The following is a 21,290-nucleotide window of genomic DNA, read 5'->3' on the forward strand; positions in this document are numbered from 1 at the left end:
TAGTCTTTAGTGTTCTCTCAAGTTCCAAACATAATTAGATACTATGTCATTACTATGTTGAATTTATAACGAGAATTTCTGCTCACACTGGGCTAAGCAGCGTTGCAGAGCACAGAAGCCAAACTCTGGGTCTCACCACGTGAGAACATGAACTCAGGCTCTTGGAGGTGTGGAGCTGCCTTCCCTGACAAGCAAAGCTCTGGGCGGCTGGCTCACCGGGGAGTTCTGGCTCAAACATTAGCGCGTCCATCTTCACGAGCCATTTCTTTTCATGGGTCACATACCACAAAGCTGCCCCTTGACTAAAGGAAAGCTCTCCACTGTGCTCAAGGTGACCCTGCCACGTTACTCACATCTCAACTTGGCATCCATTAGGAATGTAACTTAAATATAAACTAAACTATGCGATTTTTATTCCTGTTTGATTAATGAAATATGGACAATAACACTCAAATCACGAAATCATTTTATATTTTTCTTCCAGATTACTGTCATTTATCCAGCATTGTATTTTAAAGGTACTTGCTGTGGCCCATAAAGACTTCTCAACAGGAAATAAATAAATAAAATAAAAAAATAGAAAGCCCTACTGACAGTCTATAAATACATCATTAAATGTATGACACACTAAACTAATGTGAGGTCAGGGCCAATTTGAACACAATGGCCTGAGTGACGCTATTCAAATGACAGTTGATTTGGCAAGAGAATCTATGCCTTCAGTAGTTAAGACCCAAAGTATACACAAGAGTGACCTTTGGAAGAAATAAGAATGCCTGATTTTTAGAAAACATCTGCAAAACAACCTAGTCTATGGCAGCACCTAGAAAGCATAATTCTGTGCGTGCGTGCGTGCGTGTGTGTGTGTGTGTGTGTGTGTGTGTGTGTGCGCGCGCGCGCGCGCGCTCGAGCGATGTGTTTGCTGTGCTGTATGGCTCCAGGGGCCCGGGAGAGTCCACTGAGCCACACTGAATTCCAAAGGTCCTAGGAGAGAGGAGGTCCCCTGCCCTTTGCTGTCTCCGCTCTTTCTCTCCTGGCTTTTCAGAGACTGTAGAGTTCCGTGCCTCAGGTGGGCTCTCGGCAGGCACGGGACAGGCTCCAGTCCAATTTTGCATAAAATGAAAGGTCACCGTGATCTTGCTGTGTAATACTTACCAAAGCATCTCAATACAAACACACCTGAGGTCACGGAAGACATAATCCGTTATGTAAATGTATAAAAACGTCATCCCTCCATTCAACTGTGTTGGAGTTTTGCCCCCTTGCCATATGATTAGAAAAATAAAACAAATGCACCCTACTTGATACTAAGGTTTTTTTCCAAACTTCAAACTTTTAGGATTTTTATTTACAAAATGGATTGACTCTTATTTTGTACAAATTAAAAAACCCGAAGTCTTAAAAATAGAAACAACTCCCTAACTCTTGGGATAACTTTGAAGCAACTAAGGGAGTTAGAACTTGGTGTCTTCCTTCTTCCCCAGCCCTGGTCTGGCAGCGCTTGTCCCAGCTGAGCTGCTGGTGGCCAGGAGGGAGGTCGATCAGGTCAGAGTCTGCAGGAGCAGGATCTTCTCATTAATGCAGAAGCGATGCAGGACCACCATCAGGTTCTCACCACAGCGGGAGACCTGGCGCTCCATGGCCAGGCGGAAGTCCTCCTTCACACCTTTGGTGATGCCTCGAGTGACTGTGTGGTGCCTGAGGTCAGCAAAAGGAAAGAGGAGACTATGGTTCAAAGCAGTACCATGACCTAGTGTTACCTGGGTAGGAATCAACCTGCCTCACAGCTAAGTGCAGTCACGCATTTACACCAAATTTAAAAAGAAAAGCTGCAACCAGGTAACCACTCCTGACCACTCTTCTCAGTCTCAATCCTAGGCAGATAGCTTTCCTGCCCTAGACTGGGTCATTTTACACAGCCAAATGGTAAGTGAAATGTCACCAGCTTCGCCTCTGAGCTCCTGAAGCTCACACAATGCAGTGCCCTGGGGAGCTTAAGATTCCACTTTCACCGGCCTCACTGTACAGGAGACCAGACCAGAGACAACAGAAGGAGGAGGGAAGCATGTCCTAGTCACCAAGGGGCTCTGTGGCAGGCCTTCCTCCATGGCTGCTGGGTGAAGAGAAGCTCAGGCCTCTACACAGCCCTGGGGTCCCTGGGTGCGTGTAGGCCTATGCCCAGGGAGCCAGGGCAGGGCAGGTCCTCTGAGTGCCGTGTCCATCCAGACTCTTGTAGAAAAAGTAGGGCCCTGGGGCCCTGAAACAGAACAGGTCACAGGTTGGAGAGGTGCAGTCACTGCCTGTGAGGCTCAGGAAGAGCAGAGCTATCCGTGTGCTTGCTCACCTGTGGGTGGGTTAGCGGGAGCAAAAGCCAAGAGGTGTCTAACTGTGCCCCAAGAGCCGTGCGTTAGGACGGGAAAGGACAAACAAAACCCCAGAAATAAGGACAACAAAATGAACAGAGGAAAAGAAAAGTCCAGCAAACTCAGTGGACTCAGCCACAAACAGAGGAGTTTGGCTGCTGGTTTGGTAATGTGACAATTTCAGACAAACGAAAGCTACCTCTGTCTCCCCATTCCCTGACTCTCCTCCAAGTCACAAAGTTTTTAAGTAGTGAGAAAACTGAGGCTGTGGCTATCACTCTAGATGCTTGTTCTTCTACACCCCATTATTCTGTAGCAAGTGGGCAGCAGGCACAGCCCCACAGCGTGGCCCCGCAGCGCCGAGGTGAGACTGGCTGTGTAGACTGCTGAAAAGAACCCACTGTGCAATAGCCCGACACTTTAAAGGGCTTTGGGGAGGCAGCAGGGCCACAAGGAAACACAGTTCTGCGTGGACATTTCAAGTCTGGCTGGTTAACTCAGCTGGCTGTCTCTGAGGGTTAGGGTCGGGTCCTGCTGGGCACAGACTGATGCACGCTGCTCCATGGTGCCTTGAGATACTGCTAAGCTGGGTCCCTGGGCTGCAACCCAAAAGTGAGCCAAGTACAAGTTACAATCATCTGCAGGCCATGTGACAAATCCTCCCTGACACTACAAAAGACACAATCAAGTGTCTGCCTGTCATGGTCCAGTGGGATTGTTCCCACACACCAACAGTAACACAACTCTGGATGATGTCAGCTACAGACGTGCTCCACACGCAGTGACTGACTGCGCCGAGCCCTGAGTGTGCAGCATGGAGGTTTGAGTAAGTGCATGGTGTGATGTCCACGCTAGCACGATGCATGGCAGCTGTGTCCCTGGAGTCGAGTGGCACATGGATCTAACTAGGTCGTCTGGCTTAAGAACAGGGGTCTCTAGACTAATAAATGGCATCATTTTAGCTTATTAAATATTGCCAGTTCAGAAAGGAAAGGTCTGAAACTTCAAGGCAGGGAAAGACTGTGTGAATGTCTGTTTAGAGCAAAAAAGAAAGCCCTGATCATTAATATGGAAATCTACAATCTAATCAAAGTTTACTTGTAGCACATGTATGTCAACGTCCTTAAATATTCATGACCCAAACCCTTCCATTTTATCAAAACAGAATCGCAGCTTAGCACTTCCTCTAATACTCACTTATCACTTATCGCTAATACAGTTTTATCAACTTGGTTCCCTCCCCAGATCCATAATGATTTTTATATTCAACACAAACACACTGGTAACTCATGGAAAAAAAATTAAACATGTTACAATATTTACAACCAGATGGTTTGCCGAGGGATGCAGAACAAATTAAAAACAAATAAATAAAGCATGAAAAAGAGCACCGAGGGACAAAGAGCTGAAAACCATGGGCGGGAACATGTGGACGAACAGCACACTATGAGCAGGTGTTTCCACTTGGTACCTGTCAGCAGTCTGTATGCTGGGCTGAAGCACAGGTAAGAATTCCTGCTGCAGTAACCCCATGGGAGGGCTAGAAGGCCTTTAAAAAACAGCAAACAGCAGCATTCAAACACCCACACCAGCTCACCCTGCACTGCAAAAACAACACTCCGGAGAAGATACACGAGACTGGAAGCGGACTGTACAGAAACTTTAACCTCCACAAGCACCTGGCCGTGGTGTGTCTTCAGGGACTGGGAGAAGCTGGGGCCCACCGCACCTGCTGCTGGTGCCAGTCTAGAGGCATCTTGGCTGCTGGTCCCAGAGCTCTGCCCACGTGTGATTTAGATCAGTGAGGAAGAGGGAGCTGAGATGGGAGTGGGGAGGGGAACATCTGAGAAGGTCTGATTCAAAATCCAGCCTCCTTCACTCACTCTTCTCATGCCCAAGCGTCCAGGATACGCCTGGAGACACTGGCTATCCACCTGTGGCAGGACTGAAGCCCTGAGCTGAGAGGCCCTTCAAAAAGGGCTCAGAAGGGCTGGTAATGTTTTCAATAAAGAAAGGGTGAGTTTCAGATTTGGGGGGGAAACAAGGCTGGGAACCATGACTTTGCAGAATTCTGTAATAAAGATTTAGCACATTAGCTGGTTGTCACCCCAGAGAACATCTTTTTTTTTTTTTTTTCCATTTTGAGTCAATCTAATGAAGCTATGGTACTGTGGACAGCATAGGAACATTTCTCTAATTTAACACAAATCAGAATAACATATCTATATAACAAATGAAGAACTTATGCCTCCTTTTGGCCTGGCACCAAGTGCCTGATATTTGTACTGTACCTGCTTGCATCCGAGATGCTACAACTAGGACGGACTCACAACCTTACCCCAAGGGGAGGAGAGGTACACTGCTCACAACATCTCTGCCACTCATCTGGAGGGACCACCCAAAAGGTCTGCAATGGCTTCAGAGAATTTGTTTGGAACCCAAAGGGAAAAGGAATATAGATAGTTTTATTCAAGAGTCTAATCACACCTCAGTCAGTCAAAGCTCTGTCTTATGCAGTTTGATTCTCTTGGTGTCACTTAGGTATAGATTATCTGAAATACAGATTTCAAACTCATATTAAGACCTCACAGAGAACATTCCTACAAGGTCAGATCACTAGTTAACAATCCCTAGTCCTTTGTCCAAGCCAAGTCAACTGTGAATTTTAGGAAGCTTAGCTTCTATAGAAAGTTCAAAGAAATTTTGGTTAGGTTAATCAAGGTGGGAGAGCCTTGGAAAGCAGGATAGATGCCTCCTTGTACAAGTAACTCTTCCAGTGACATTATGTGGGCAACTGCTATGTCCTCACTTGAAATTCCATGTCCTAGGGACTATATGCAGGTTAACACTGCTCAAACCAAGAGAAGGGGAAAGGAGAAAGGCCCAGTACAGTGAGGTCTGAGTTCAACTGTTGAAGTCTGTTGATCATTCCTTCACATTGCCACAGACATTCCCTTAGTTATGTGGCAATCCTCTGCAGATCAACCCTCTTTAGGGAGAGTTTGGCTCTAAGACTATCTGTAGTATGACAACTTGAATGGTGGGTTATTGATGAACTAAAAAGCCTTGCTAAAGATATGCTAGCATAATCAATTTCAGAACCTAGAAGTCCCTACAGAATAGGGGTTACCTGGGGTTCCATATATACAAGCAACCTATTCTTACATATGAATAACAACACTTGGAACCATGCAGTTATATCTGCCACGCTTTGGTTCATAATCAAAGTAGTCAGTGGACTAGGGGAAGGGACAATGTCTAGGACAACTCAATTTAGCATCCTAATCTACAAAGGTCCCCGTATACTCCTGAACATTTCCTTAGCTCTTCATTGGAACTGTTTAAGGCATGTGATATCATTTATAGGATGGGGAGGGGAGCCCCCAGTCTTCTTTCTACTCTATAGGACAGATCTACTGGGCCCTACTCCTGCAAGGGCACACTAAGGAAGGGATGCTCGCTATGGGCCAAATCCAACATAAGCATTTCTTACCTCTCTCCTCCAACACCCCTAAGACTCTACGAAGACCGAGCAAAGTAAGGACTTCTGCTTTCAATAATTAAATACTTGTTTCTGCCGAAACTGAGGGACAAAGCAGGTCTCCAGACTCAGCAATGCATTCTTCCTGCTCTGGGATCAGTCTCTTGGTGTGTCTCTGACACTGACTTACAGACACACTGAGTATGTGGGAAGCGAAGAGGGAAGTGTGCACATGGCTTTTTCAGGAGAGAAGATCTATTAGCCAACTGCAGTGTGGACTGAGGAGAGAAGCCGGATTTATGAGCTATTTACACATCACGAGTGGTCACTAACTTGATGTCTTCAGCTAAGATAACCTGGGGTTTCTGTAGTAGCTTAAGGGTTCAGGGCGCACTGGGGATGCACTTCCACAATCGTTTTTGGAGAACAGGTGTGTTTTGGAGGCACTAGAACCAGCTAATTCACTTTGTACTGCACAAGCAATGAGGAAGCTCAGAAAAGCTTAAGACAGTTTCTAAATAAAACCTGTAGATTCCCCCAAGCCAGTATGTCAGGCATAGCCTCTTTCAATTAAATCACTTTATGTCTGATCCAAAATGAATACTAAATTTCGGAAAGGAAAAGACATATAGAAATTGCTGTCTAGTAAACAATTTCAAAAGTAACAAAAATATCCCAATTTCATCAACTTTCCCCCAGAAATGTAGCTAAGAAATGCACGTTTTAAAAACACCCAGAACAAGTGGACCCTTGAACTGAGACCAGCTTGGAATCCTTCCCTTTACATTTCTGAAAGGCACAGAAATTTACAAGTCAGTCATGCAGCACTTGAACGGTGAACACAGCCCCGAAGAGCAAAGGATCATCTGCTTACTTGATCAGCATTCCTTGATTTGGGAGTAATTCCAGATGAATCTTCCCTCCTTCCTGGGTTCTTAAATAAGCAAATTCCTCCAGCATATCAATGTCTGCAGGCCACAGTCAGGTCAACCAACAGGTAACACGGTGCCTTGTTCTCCCAGGTGAAGAAACAGCTCTCAACAGACAAAGAGCCTGCTTATCACCACCCAACTCAGAACCATAGTCAGTTCCTGACCCAGACGCTGACTTTTACATTAATCAAACTGCCCTGTGAAAACGAACTCACTGCACGAGATCTGCCGGGCTGGATGGTAACATCACATGTGACATGTGCGAGACCCATGTCCTGCATGGACTGCATGTGCTCAAGCTTCAGACCCATTGGACTAGAAAGCACTAGCACACGGTTTTCCCAGACAGGGAATTAAACAGATCCCACATGGCCACAAAAGCAATTTCTTAGTAAGAAATTATAAGAGATAGCAGATAGTAGGAGTTGGGAGGGATGGTCTGGCTGACAGAGTATGAGTTAGACAAAGATTATTTCCTCAGACCCAGCAGACAAGGTCTTTCAGATGTCTGAGAATCCAGAGAATTCCATACACAATGCTAGACGATGCATTCTTCTGGGTAAAGTTATGTAACTTTCATTAGTCTTAAAAAAAATAATAATAAAAACTGATGATCAGGCACTGGGACATAGTACACATATCCTGCAACTTGAGAATGTACTATGAAAAGCAAAGAAATGAAGGCCACCAAACCAGTGTGCACCCTGCATTCAAAGGTTGTCCTTCCCCTTACAAACATGAGGTCAAGTGCTGCCCAAGCCACGGAACAACTCTGCCTCATTAGTGACCTTTGGCAGGCAGCTGTGACAGTGCAGGCCAGTGCTAACATCTGATCCTAGGGGCAGCCTCTGTCCCACGAGAGGCCACAGGGGACATTTACTCCACAGATAAAGAACAAAGTCTATGCTAAACCAACTGCTCTGGGCTGGCCAAGAACTCAGGCTACTTGAACCGTGGGCATCTTGGCTGCTTTCTGTCCTGCTCCTTGAACTATAGCTTTGAAACTTCATTTGACTTTTACAAAGCAACTGCCACAGCTCCATTTCTAATCCCCCCTCCCCCCTCCCCTTCCTCTCCCCCTCCTCTCCCTACAAATAGTAAAAGGAGAATAGATCATAGTGTATGATGTCCTTGTGCTAAACATTCAGAAGCAATAGTGCTTCGTCCAGAGGAAGGATACTTGTAACATAGCTGAAGAAGTTCTCATACTGGAAATTTCCTTGCTGGCAAATCTTACTGATGGCTTTCAGGAAAAGGTTCTCTCCCCGTGGCCACTCCTGTTGGAGCAGGACAATCACATGGCCCAGTGCCATGTCGTCTCTGTTGTCTGTAAAAGCTCTCAGCTGCAAGACAAAGTTTTATATAGAAGAAATAAATCCAGGAAATATAGGCCATATCAAATATCACCTCCTAAAAAGGGGCGCCAAATGCCAGTATATGCTATAAACCATTATTAATGAGACAATAAAACTGTTGTTGTTGGGCACTATATTCTTCTAAGGAGGGTGGATTCTAAAGAAGCCCCCAGGCTCTGAGGCTGCACACAGGTGACAAGACATGAACAGGTAAACTGGGAGTTTTTGAGTTTGAGAATCAGAGATAAGGAAGGTTAAGGATTCCTACAGTGAAGAGAATAGGAATTTTCTGTTACTGTCCAATATATTTGCGACAGGGTCTCAGGTATCATAGGCCGGCCCTACATCTGCTAGCTAGCTGAGGACATGTTTATCTTTGGATCTTTCTGAGTCCACTTCCCAAGTGCTGGGATTATGGTTGTGCACCACTATGCCCAGTATATGCAGTGCCAGGAACTGAATCCAGGGTCAAGCACTCTATCAACTGAGCCTTCTCCTCATCCTTAGAGACATCGTTTAAGGGGGACAATATGAGTGGAAAGATGGGCAAGAAGCCATCACAGAAGGGCTGGAGATGGCAGAGCTGGGAAGAAGGGAGGATGGCAAGCAGTAAAGTGTAAGCTACAGACAGGCCCAAAGGTTTGCTTGACATGGGCAGCTGCACAAAGTCACACTCCAGAGGGCCTCTCAGGCTCCAGGTAGCTATAGTGCTGGTTAGTGTGGGACTACTGCACAAGGCAGGGCTGCACAGTTGCCTTTAGCACAGAAGCCTACTGAAATGGCTACACCACGACCCCAAGGCTCTATCCCACTTTAGCCAAGGGTTGTGGTATTTTTAAGAGTCTTGGAGCTTTTCCAGTGTGCTACTGGGCTTCTGATGGTGCTGACCCTCATCTCTAAAAGAATTAACTCCTCATATATGGGCAGCCCCAATACTTATATTGCCTCCTTCTGTAGTTAATACATTCTGACATACACAACATCAAGGTTTACCATCACAGGGAAGGGAATTTGTCTGCCTGCCCTACTATTTCTTACCCAACCATTTGTCAAGGACGTGGCTTACTTTCTACTCACCTTTGTCTAGTGCGGTTGAATCAAAACAGAAACAAAACCAAAACTCACTTGTTAATTCCTAGCCCACGAGCTTTTCCCATTTGCCTTGTAAAAGGACAACACAGTATGAATGAAGGCCTTAAATCACGCCAGTTCGTTCATCAGGAGCATTCAGAGGGACTGTGCTTCCTGCGAATCCCATTTCAAGCTCACCTTAAAGCAGGCCAGCATCAAGTGCAAGCAGTACGGCATAATAGCCTTGCTGGTACAGGGCAGAAGCTTCAGATCCAAACCTGCCGCAAGACCAGATGTCAGTGAACGCTACCACCAAAGACAGCGGTTCTGACCACCGTGTTTTACATGTCCCTCAATAGGATAACCAGTCACAGAATTAGAGAGATAGCGACAACTGTTCATTTTGTAATCATGACATTGGATTCTGATCTCTATAGAGTTCATTTCTCAATTTTCTTTCCTACTCTGTCAAATAATTACTATACTTCAAATCTGTACAATGTTATATAAAGGGAATCTTACGAACTCAATGTGCTTGTCACTCAGCTTCTGTGTGTGTATAAATACTTGGTCTGCGTACATGTGCACCACATGTGTTCAGTACCTGTGGAGGTCAGAGACGGTGTTGGATCTCCTGGAGCTGGCTTTGCAGATAACTTACAAGCTGCCCTGGAGGTGCTGGGAACATAACCTAGGTCCAAGAGTACTGAGCCATCTCTCCAGCCTGGTCTCTCAGTTTTACAAAATGCTAACATCTGGCTTTAATTTTTCAAGATTTTAATACAAATACAAATATAAAACCGTAGGGGATTCTTATATGGCCTTGATATCACCCTCATTTCCTGCTCCAGGTGTAGACACAATTCCTAGTGTGGCGACTATTCTATGCAATGTGCATGTTCCTGCAACTCCTATGTAACCTGGATGCTTCTGCACATTTGTAATTACAAACAACACACAAAAACGTCTGGCATGTTTTCAGTCTACTATGTCAAATGGTATCATAACGTATGTACCTTCTGCAAACTGGCTTCTGTATTCTACCCTCTGTGTTTCAGGTTTGTCTATGAGGAATTTCCAGGGTTACTAGGTATTCTGTTGTTTATACATACATGAAAGGGAGTCATTCAGTCACAGATTCCACAGCTGGCTCATGGGAGTTCTGTGTTCTCACTATTAAACACAATGTTTGATCAAACGCCTTTATACACGACTTCATGTGTACGTGTAGGAAAAACTTTAAGCAATGACTTTCAAATCAAGATCTCAATCTTTTTCATTATGGCCCGTGCTCTTTATCTCTTAAATCTTCCTCTCCTCAAGAGGCAAGAAGTAGCTAGAAGGAGATGTCTTTTTATACGTAGGGATTCTCTCTAACACATGATAGATCTAAAATGAAACATGCATCATTTTCAGTATTTATCCTTTGAACTAGAGGGGGGATATTCCAGCAAAAAGAATTTTTCTTTGGAACTCATGACCCAGCCTGGAAACACTGATGTAAGGCAACGGCTAGGGATGAGGTTCAGAGCAGGGTAACGAGGTGAGACACTCATCCTGGCAAAGCTGACAGCTCCCTATTTACTCACTTTCCGAAGCGCAGGGACCATGTGTTCCGTCACCCTCACTCAGGAGCAGTGCTGAACAGTCCTGGTTTCTGCAGTCCAGTTCATGCAGAACCACGCCAGTCTCAAATGCTCAGCTTTGCAAACAGTCTGTGTCCAATTGCAGCTGTTTCTGTTGACCTACTGTCCATACTTTACTTCTTCTCAGACAGACTGGCTGGTTTTTATTGACCTGAAGGATCTTACTGAAACTTCCAGACGCCACATTTTTATTGTCTTTAGTTGCTACATAATCTTGTGTCAGTCCCTGCCTTACCTTCTCATTCTGACCAGTCTCCTGGTGGCATTTTAAGTTTACTAACATCTCCTGACACTGTGCTCTTTGTAACCTAGGTCCTTCTCTAGCTAGAAGGCATGAAGATTTTCTTTCATAATTACTTCTAAAAGTTTGTAAGTTTTAATTCACATGTAAAATTTAGAACTGAAAATATCGCTGTGTAGTCTGAAGGTGGGGGGTCTCTTATTTTGCCTTTTACGCCCACTGAACCATAATAAAACCTTATCTTCAGCTTTCTGTTCAGTTCCATTATTCCACACCTCTGTCAATGCTACCCCACTACAGCTTTACAGTTGTGATCCTGATGTCAGGCTGAGCCAAGGCTACCAGTCAATTGTGTTTCTGTTCTAGAGATAGCTGGTAGCGATAGTCAGAGGGACAGACTGCTTCAAATGTATTCAAAGGCCCTTCCTCCAGCCCTCTCCCAACTCAGTCACTTTGCTCTCTTCACTGAGAATCTTTCGACCTGTCTGACTGTCTACTTCTCCTTTTTAAAGATTTATTTATGCATTTAATATACATGACTGTGGTATCATCATGCACCCAGAAGAGGGCATCAGATCCCTCTTCAGATGGCTGTGAGCCACCGTGTAGTTTCTAGGAATTGAACTCAGGACCCTGGCAGAGGTCAGAGCTCTTAACTATGAGCCATCTCTGCAGTCCGCTGGTTATTTCTTGATCCGCTTTTCCTTTGCCTATATTTTGCGCCCACTGTCTTACTAATTATAGTTACATGATAAATCTTGTGACCAGCTGACAATGGCTTCTTTTTGTTTTTCACTATTCTGAATTGTACTTCCACATATACAAAATTTCAACGTTTATACTCAAAGTTCTTACTTTTAAAAAGTGCCTGTTGGGGTTTTGGTTGGGATCACAGGGAATCTATGAATCCACTTGGGGGAGAAACAGCACTTTACCAGGACCGAGTCTTCTGATAAGCAACCACAGGGCGTCATCCAAAGGCTGCTCTCCTTCCTCTCAGAAGTGTCTCATATTCAGTGTGCAGGACCTTCGTGTCTCTCAATCTACATACTCGATTTTTTTAAACATCATTCAACTCCTAACCAAACATGTCCATTTTCTAAAAGCTTCGCAGCATGCACAAATTTAATTGCTTTCCATATTGAAATGTTTTAGAAATTTTACTTATTAATTTTGGGAGCTTTCAGAAGGTCCTCTAGGCTTTTCTACAAACAAAAGCAAATGTGTGCTGTGAATTACGAAGGGAGTATCATGGAGAGTCTTTTATTTAATTTTTGAGTTAAGGTCTGATTTTAACCTTGGCTGGCCTGGAACTTGCTATGTAGAACAGGCTGGCCCAGCTCTGACTCTTGAGCACTGAGATTAAAAGTGTGCACCATTATATACAGCTTGGTAACCCTGTAAAACTTCTATGTCGTCATTCTTCTTTGTTGCCTGAGCATGGGCTAGAACTTACTGCCAGGTGACCTGTAGTGGTGAGAAACAAACCTCTGTATGGAAGGAAGCATTCCAAGTTTTACAGTTAAAGGTGGCACCGAGACGTTTCCTCCTCTGCCTAGTCTGCTAAAACTAACTTGTGCTCATCGAGAACTTTCCGACTACATCTAGGACTTTTAATTTCTTGGCATAAAGTTGTTCACAGCTTGTTCCCTCACTGTTCTTCTGATGTAACCAGGGCATGTTGTGGTACTGCCTTTTTATACCTGATATTGATAATTTGTGGACACCATCTTCTGGATCAATCTTGTTAGAATGCTAGTAATTTTATGCATCTTTTCACAGAAATAGCTTGATTTTCCTCTTTTTTTATTGTGTTGGCTCTGCTCTAGTTATCATTTCCCTCTTCTACTTTCTCTATATTTAACTTACATATGTACTTCTTAGGCGCAAATTTATACTGTTAGCTACATATTAGTTTTTTCAAGCATTATGGAATCAGGTCCCCAGAGGAATCCAGTGACAGCCCAAGGGACATGCCAATTAGTCCCCTAAGCTTTGCCAGTGCTAAGCAGCACAGGAAAGCTGTCATGAAGTGGAAGTCAGGTTTGTAAACGACAGGACAAAGCCCTGAGTTTTCCACACACTGTGGGTGACCTCACTAGGAACTGTGAGACGTCTCAGCACAGGCCCTCAAACTGTGCGGAAACCCTGTGGACCAGGAGTAAGGCCTCACCGCACATTGTACCTTTTCTACACTTGGGCTTTACTTTGGACGGCTCTTCCTGCGACTTCCCTCCATCCTGTATGGGGAGCACCATGTAGCACATCAGATCCAGGACCTTCTCACATGTCATCTGCAGGAGACAAGGCCACAGGTACTAACTAACCCCAAGTGCTAAACTGAAACCAGTAAGTTCGACTGCAAACATCTACAGCAAAGAGGCAGCACTTTGTGCGCATGGAGGTTTGTCCTCCATGACCACTGTTCAGGGGTCACCAGTGAGTGCAGAGAAAGCAGTCAGATCAAGTCTATGAAATGGAGGGAACAATAATCTATTCTTCACTGTTAAAAAATACCCTTTGTATATACTGATAAACAAATATATTGCCTATCTCTAAACTACGTAGCAGTTTGAACACATGATGCCTTGTGTCAAAACTTAGAACAATGAATAAATAATACCAAAGCCCAATTTTAGGGACATTATACTATAGAAACACCAAGTAAAACAAGATCACTGTGATTTTCAGCAGCAAATTAACCAACAGGGATGCGTGGTAAAATCAAACTCAAGGAAGCACTGGCCTGAAAATCAGGGGAAAAACCTCAGGGTGCTATAGAGCCTTTGAGGGTGCGGCTGAGCCTCCCAGTACTTACTCTGTACTCCCCCAGAGCAAAGTGACATGTTGCCAGTTGGATGAGCGCCCTCTGGTGTTCTAAAGTCCCCTGTCCTGTGATCTGTGGCTGGGAAAGGGATCCTTGGAGAGCTGCTAAGTGATGCAGACTGGCTATTGCCTTCTTATACTGACCCTTGGAAAGACACAAAGGCAGAAAGCATTGACATTAAAACACACACACACACACACACACACACACACACACACACACACACACACACACACACACACACACACACCCCTGAGTTTACTATGCAAGAAGCAGCAAGCATATGTAAAGCACTTACATGACCATCTCTGGAGGAGAGGGAGATTTAGCCAGAGAATCTAATTAACGTAAGATGAAGTTTAGAAGCAGCCATCCCTAGGAATCCTCAGATTAGCTCCAGGAATCCCAAGGACACCAAGATATGCTCAAGTCCCTAATATAAGATACCAAAGTGTTTGCATATAACCTGTATATGCCCTCATATACACTTGCAATCACCACTAGTTTACTAGTTAAAATAAATGCTACACTATAAAATAATGACAAGGTGAAAGGCTGCACAGGTTTCAGAGAGCCACAATCTGTTGTTCAAACATTATATCCACACTTGGTTTAACGTGCAGGTGCTGACCTACAATACTGAGAGCGAACTGTACAAAGACTTCTTGAACTCTTAAAGTAAATAAAGTAACAAACTAGGCTAGAGGATAGCTCGGCTAGTAAAGTGTTTACACCAGAGGCATGGAGACCTGAGTTTGATCCCTAGAATGGGAGTGGAAAAGGTGATCATGGTTGCATGCATTCAAGAGGAAGAGACAGGTGGCTTCCTGGGTCTTGCGGAGCCCTGGGCCAGTAAAAGATCCTGTCTCAAAATCAAGATGCAAGTCCTTGAGGAAGATAACAGCCACGGTTGTTTTCTGCTTTCCACACGAAGGCATGAATGCACACACTAACTAGCACAGACTTTCTAATGAAGCACCTTTCAGATACACCATTTCTACAGAACCGGCTCATTACTTCTTACGAAGGACAGAAGCAGCAAGCTGTCCATGTCAGCATCTGGGAAGCAACTGTCTACTCTCCCCACTCTGGAAGCTACAGGAAGTGCAGCAGGCTGGACGGTGGCAGAGCAGAGGGAAGGCTTGAGAAGGTAGGTCATCTTCTAGTGAAGTAAAACTATTTGGGTAACCCTTACTCAGACAAACAAACACTATGTGCTCTCTCCCATATGCGGTATAAGTGCAGCCAGAGGTCATTAGACTAGAAGGGGACCATGAGTAAGGGAAAGAAGAGCTGAGGGAGGGAGGAAGGGTATCAGAGCTTTGTGGTGATGGAGGTGGATGGGCACAAAGGGGCAGGTGGGCGGTGGAAGAGCAACGTAAACAAATTCTATTTAAATGTCATAAGGAACCTAAGGTTCTGTAAGGTGTTTAAAAATGGGAAAACATTAGTTACAAACACTGAGAATTATTTATGCTATCTTCAATGTGCAGGAGGGCGGAGACTAATATGTGTGGGGGAGTTCTTGCTTCTATACCCAGGGACAACAGGAACATGACTGAACACATAAGTCACCAAGAAGGTGTCACTGGGAGACACTGGACATGAACGTGGACTATAATCTCACAACCATGAATACTCCAGGATGAGAAGCAGTGGGTTAGCCATAGGGAAGCAGAGTGCACCCCTTGTACTACGACCAGCTTGCAGCATCCCCACCACACACAGACAGAGCAGCGGGAAATGCCTGCCACCCTACCTGGTAGATGATCATATCTGTGAGGAAGATTCTCAGCCATAGCCAGGTGTCTGTCTTCCAAGCCAAACAAATTCTTGTAAATTCTGTGAGAATCCAAAAGTACATTCACCGAAACTGGTAAACACAGAGGGGAAACAACAAAGGGAAAACACACACGCACACACACACACACACACTCTCTACTAAGAGATGGATGGTTCCTCTTACCACTGCTCTAGACTTTCTTTCTGGTAGGCAGTAAAGCCAGGGACACTTCTCACTGACATGCAAGGTCTCCTTTTTCACACAGTATACTGAGGTGTGTGTGTGCACCATAGCGCAGGTAGGGAGAACACAGCAGCAAGAGTGGGTTCTCTCCTTTCACCTTACAGGGCCCAGGTCATCAGGCCAGTTGGTGCTCACCTTTATGCACTGACCACCCCACAGGGTTTCTATACACCAGCATTCGTAGGCATGTATTATATGCCAAGAAGTGTCCTTCCCGCACATCCCCCATGCACCTTGTTTTGTTTTCTAAGACAATGTCTTAGGTAGTTGCACTAGCCCATTTGTCTTTGATTGATTTGTGACTAAAGGAAATTTCCACATATCCACAATAATAAAGACAACAAAAGACACTGAGGCTATATCTCCTTAGAAAATACAATACAATAGGGACACCTGGCCTAACAGGAAATTAATGAGCCCCATTTTCATAGGAAAGCAAAAACTATTGGCTAGCAAACCTATACTCAGGATGACCTCTGTGAGTTCAAGGCCAGCCTGGTCTACATAGCAAGTTCCAGGCCAGCCAGAGCTGCATAGTGAGGCTCTGTCTCAAGAAAGATAATAGGCTTTCCCCGCTTCTCCAAGGTAATGGTGCTGACGGCAGACAAAACCCACACTGCCTTCTGCACTGCTGAACACAGGCAGCTTAGGGAGAAGGGGCAGAGCATGAAGTAGATGGGAGTGATAAACACAGGGAGAAACCAAACACCATCCTTCCCACTCTGCCCCAACCCCAACGGTAACACTCGGTTTAGTACAGGCTCAGAGATAAGTGGGTCCCTGAAGAGTAGTTGATCAATTCCCTGACCAAGTGAACCTATGAAACGAGTGAATGCCCAGACCAGGTTCAGAGCCGTGAGAGCTGGCATTAAGAGTCTGACGACAACTAGCACACACTCACCTTTGTCAAGGAATTCCAGAGAGTAGAGTAACTCCCAGCTCTCCCTGGCCAGTTTGAAGCTCTCCAGCACTTCGATGGAGTTGCTGAGGTCAGCCTTACTGACAACAATGTGCCGATTTCTGCCTTTCGCTGAACACTCTTCGTCATCTGAACTCTGCTTGTGGGATGGGAAGAGTGTGCTTCATTGATTAAGTGCAATCCTAAACTGAAACATTTACTCTTCCTTTTGAACACTTTCTACAGCTTTTATATCAAAGGACAGTACATGAGCACAGCCGTTCTAAATTAACACTGATTTCTGATGACCCATGTATAATTTTCATCTTGACATTCTCATGTACTCAAGGTGTACCTTTAAAATTAAGTTTGTTGGTTTCTGAAGAGAAAATCCTATAAATGCAAACACATCGATTTAATCACAGTCAAATCAAAGCGACTCTTACACTGAGGATGCGTAAGTGGCGCTCGCCACAGTTTCCTTCTCTTAATGTGACATTAATTAATTTGGTTCCTCACAACGGTCTGTCGCACAGCAGATAAACTGACGTCCAGCTCCTCCCCACGCGTGCCCCTCTCGCTCTGCACCTATGTCCCGGCCCACAGCCATGCCACCTTCAGCTCCGCTGTGAGGCGTGAGTTTGGCATTTGCATGTGTCCACTCGGGAATGTCCTCTTTGATTTATAGGAAAGATTTCTACTCCCCATTTCATATCACACACAAGCGAGAACTGCAGAGAGAGGCCACTATCACAAATGTCACCGGGCATGGCTAGCTGTGCTGCCACAACAGTCAAGGTCAAACAGGTTACTGAGCTTCACGCTGTTAAAAATGTCTTCAGGCAGCTGTTCTACCAAATCAATCGCTTTACCAGGTCACTAGCCAGCTAAATGGTCCCTAGCTTTTTACCACACCAAGATCATCAGAGTGCGCACAGAGGTTTCAGTGAAGCAGTTTATTCCCCAGCTGATATCACATAAGACCCCTTCTCGCTTGGGTGCTCCCTTTCTTTAAAAATTAAAAAAGCCATACATACATATTTTCATTATTTTTAATTATGTGTAGGTGCATGTGAGTGCGTGCTTGAGTGCAGGTGCTCTCAGAGGCCAAGAGTGAGCTGGAGTTACAGATGGCTGTGAGTCACCTGATGTGGGTGGTGGGACTGAAGTCCCCTGGAAGAGCAGCAATACTATTAACCACTGAGCCATGCCTTCAGTCCCACGTGTGTCCTCTAAAGGCCTTCAGACTTCAGTGTCCTGCTGCTCCTTGTACCTGGAGAATCTATCCTATCATACTTGTCCACTTCAGAAACACATACACACATACACACACACACACACACACACACACACACACACACACACACACACACACACACTTTTCACAAACAAAATCTAACCGCTGGCCATCCTATTTCATCAGAGTTCTGTTCCACAGCAAATAGTGGTGAACAAAGATGCTATGTACTATCATAAATAGTGAATTCTACAGTGTGCAACAGGTGAAAGACAGTTCTGCTTCCAAACTAGGTCAGACACTTATGAAAGAACCCTGATCCTGAGGGAAGACAGCACAGCATTCTGAAAAGCATGAGAAGTCCAGCTTGAAATACAGATACTGAAGCTCTAAGAGGAGGCACTGGTGAATAGTCACGGGCTGTAGGGAACACATGTATGCGTCTGCCTAAAAGCAGGACCACCGTTTGGTCAGCTCCCAGGTTCACGACATGAGCTATATAGTGAGGCTGAGTGGAGACCTTCTAAAGCCTGATTAACGCCTTCCTGTACCTTGTGGGGCTAACCAGCCTGCTGTTTCCATCCTGGAGCCAATATCCATCACAGCATCCTATTCCAGCGGCCAACAGCTCCCAAGTGGTCTTATAAATTTAATCCATCAATTAATGTGGTTAAGTAATTCAAAACAGGATTCCTACAGCTTGACACTTCCAGACTGCTGGCTGTTCTGTACGGTGTAAGATGTCTACCCCTAGCCCTGGCTTCTACCCACCAATTCCTCCTCACAGACCCACAGCTGTGACAATCACATTTAACAAAGATTCATCTCTGGCAGATGACACACACAATCTGGTAGCAATTACGTGGAAAGGGTTACCATGGTTTTTTCTCTTCCCTCAGCTAGCTTCCTCTTCTTGTGTATGTGTTTACTGCGGTCAATTTCTACATCACCATACACATTGGCTACATCTTCCAGAAGGACTAGTGGAACCTGGCTTGGGGCGTTAGGACCTGCACAAAGGACACACGTGAACATCAGAAATGAGGTGAGGAAAAGAGCAGTGAACACGAGCAGGAAGTAGCAGGTCAAATACCACATGAAAATAAAGCTTTTAAAAATATGCTCAGTGTAACTAAGTAAACAAGAGCATACAAGAAAACAGGCTGTATGTGAATCGATACCGAATAGGTTTAAAGGTGCTCTTTCAGTGTTGAAACCAATGATGGATCCGTCTTTGCATTCGTTCTTATGTATGTGTGGGTATTTAAGCAATGATCACACAGTACTACATGATCATGAATGTCAGTCACATGCACATCCTAACTACATGCTCCTCCAAGCAAAAACAGAACATATGAAAAGCTGTAAGTCAACATGCAAGACGTATTAATGTTCAGTTTATTTAAATCTTTGTCTATTGGGCTGCATTCATAAAAATCTGTCTTTAGGGGTTTTTTTTTTTTTTCTAAATTTTGTGTTAGGTTTTTTGAGAAAGGATGTAGGCTGTCCTTGAACTCCTGATCCTGCGTTCTCATCCTCCAAAGTGTTGATTCCCTTTCAAACAGAGGAATCGGTATCGCTAGCTTTATATGACCACTATAGGTCTTAATGTAGAAATTTCTAGTGAAAAATATTTACACAGAAACTTAAGCCAATAAAATCAAATGAAACCAAATAAAATCAATGACAAAGAGTTCTGGCACTACCATACGGCACAGCGCTGGTGAAGGTAACACTGTAGAACGTTGTCTCCTCCCCACCCGCACACCAAGGCAGTATCCTGGGCTTTACACAAGAGCACGTGCACTAACCTTGGAAGAGAGATGGCTGGATGCTGCTGATGTACTGGAACGCACTCTTGAAGAGCACCAGCATGGTGGAGTAGAGCACTTGGTTTTTATACTTGGTATGAGCTTCGCTGTCGAAGCTGTTCATGTATCTGCAGAGCTCCTTCATCCGGTGCAGCATGTCACTACAGCTTCTGACGGGGAGGACAGAAGTCACCTTACTGCCTGTTAGAAAGCATGGAATAAATGCTCCCGGAGAAGCACTGCACTGGCCAGAGGCAAGTAGGTATGAGGCTTTAAAAGCTTTAAAGGAACTAGTTTTATATGATTTATTTTTATTGTATGTACATTAGTGTTTTGCCTGCATGAATGTCTGTGTGAGGGCGTCTAATCCCCTGGAGCTGCGATGTGGGTGCCTGGGAACTGAACCCAGGGATCTGAGTGCTTTTAACTGCTGAACCATCCCTCCAGTCCCTTAAAAAACTGTACAGAGGGGTTGGGGATTTAGCTCAGTGGTAGAGCGCTTGCCTAGGAAGCGCAAGGCCCTGAGTTCGGTCCCCAGCTCCGAAAAAAAGATCCAACTAAAAAAAAAAACAAAACTGTACAGATTCGTATGGTACATTGTGATAATCTGATGCAGTACACGATCAAATCAGGGTAATGAACATGTCTAGCTCCTTAAACATTACATAAACATTAAAACATTATATCCACAAAGGCCAGTGCAACATTTTAATACATGCACACCATATACAGATCAAACCAGGGTAATTAAGTTTGTTTTGAGACACAGTTTATTATATTGTCCTGGCTAGTCTGGAACTCACTATGCAGACATACTTGGCCTTGATCTCACAGAGATCGATCTGCCCTGCCTCCTGAGTGCTAGGTTTAAAGGCATGGCCCTGGGTTATTTAGGTTTCTGCCTTCTTATCGTTCCTTGGGAAACTTCAAGCCCCTCTACTCTCATTATGTAAATTAAACATTAATAAGCTATTACAGGGCTGTGGCTCAGCAGTGGAGAACCAAGAGCCTGGGTTCAATCCTCAGCACCACACACAAGTAAGTTACTGTGCATTACCACTCGCCTTCTGCTCGTGGGGCACCAGAAGTTATTTTTCTTTAATAATTATATTTGGATATTGTTAGCTAATGTTTGACTATTTCCCTCCCTACTACCATTCCCAGGCACATACAATCACCACTCTATATTCCAAATGTCATTTATTAACATCCATACAAGAGGGAACATGGTGAATCTGACTTTATTTATGTCATCTAGGTCCAACCATTTTGCCAAAAATGATGTACTATGATGCTTTATGCCTAAATGATACTATAATAGACCTATATGACACATTCACATTTTATCTATTCACGGGCATTTAGATTGATTCCGTACCATAACCACTGTGAACAGTAAAGT

The 21,290-nt window shown here is 44.5% G+C and overlaps 1 protein-coding gene across 13 annotated transcripts in view; it reads right to left on the reverse strand.

Moving 5' to 3' along the window:
• Positions 1 to 391: 391 nt before the first annotated feature.
• Positions 392 to 21,290, reverse strand: part of Ints10 (integrator complex subunit 10) — a 53,999-nt gene continuing 33,100 nt past the window's right edge. For 2 of the 13 annotated variants that reach the window (NM_001428697.1, NM_001134416.2), the window contains 10 exon segments: positions 392 to 1,698; positions 6,719 to 6,812; positions 7,957 to 8,119; positions 9,401 to 9,480; positions 13,275 to 13,383; positions 13,908 to 14,060; positions 15,676 to 15,758; positions 16,844 to 16,997; positions 18,954 to 19,087; positions 19,889 to 20,058. In NM_001428697.1, the coding sequence (NP_001415626.1) occupies positions 1,542 to 1,698; positions 6,719 to 6,812; positions 7,957 to 8,119; positions 9,401 to 9,480; positions 13,275 to 13,383; positions 13,908 to 14,060; positions 15,676 to 15,758; positions 16,844 to 16,997; positions 18,954 to 19,087; positions 19,889 to 20,058 (1,297 nt within the window). In that variant the 3' untranslated portion in view covers positions 392 to 1,541. 13 annotated transcript variants of the gene reach the window in all.

This window comes from Rattus norvegicus, chromosome 16 (assembly GCF_021556685.1).
Source record: "Rattus norvegicus strain SHRSP/BbbUtx chromosome 16, alternate assembly SHRSP_T2T, whole genome shotgun sequence".
Lineage (NCBI taxonomy): Eukaryota > Metazoa > Chordata > Mammalia > Rodentia > Muridae > Rattus > Rattus norvegicus.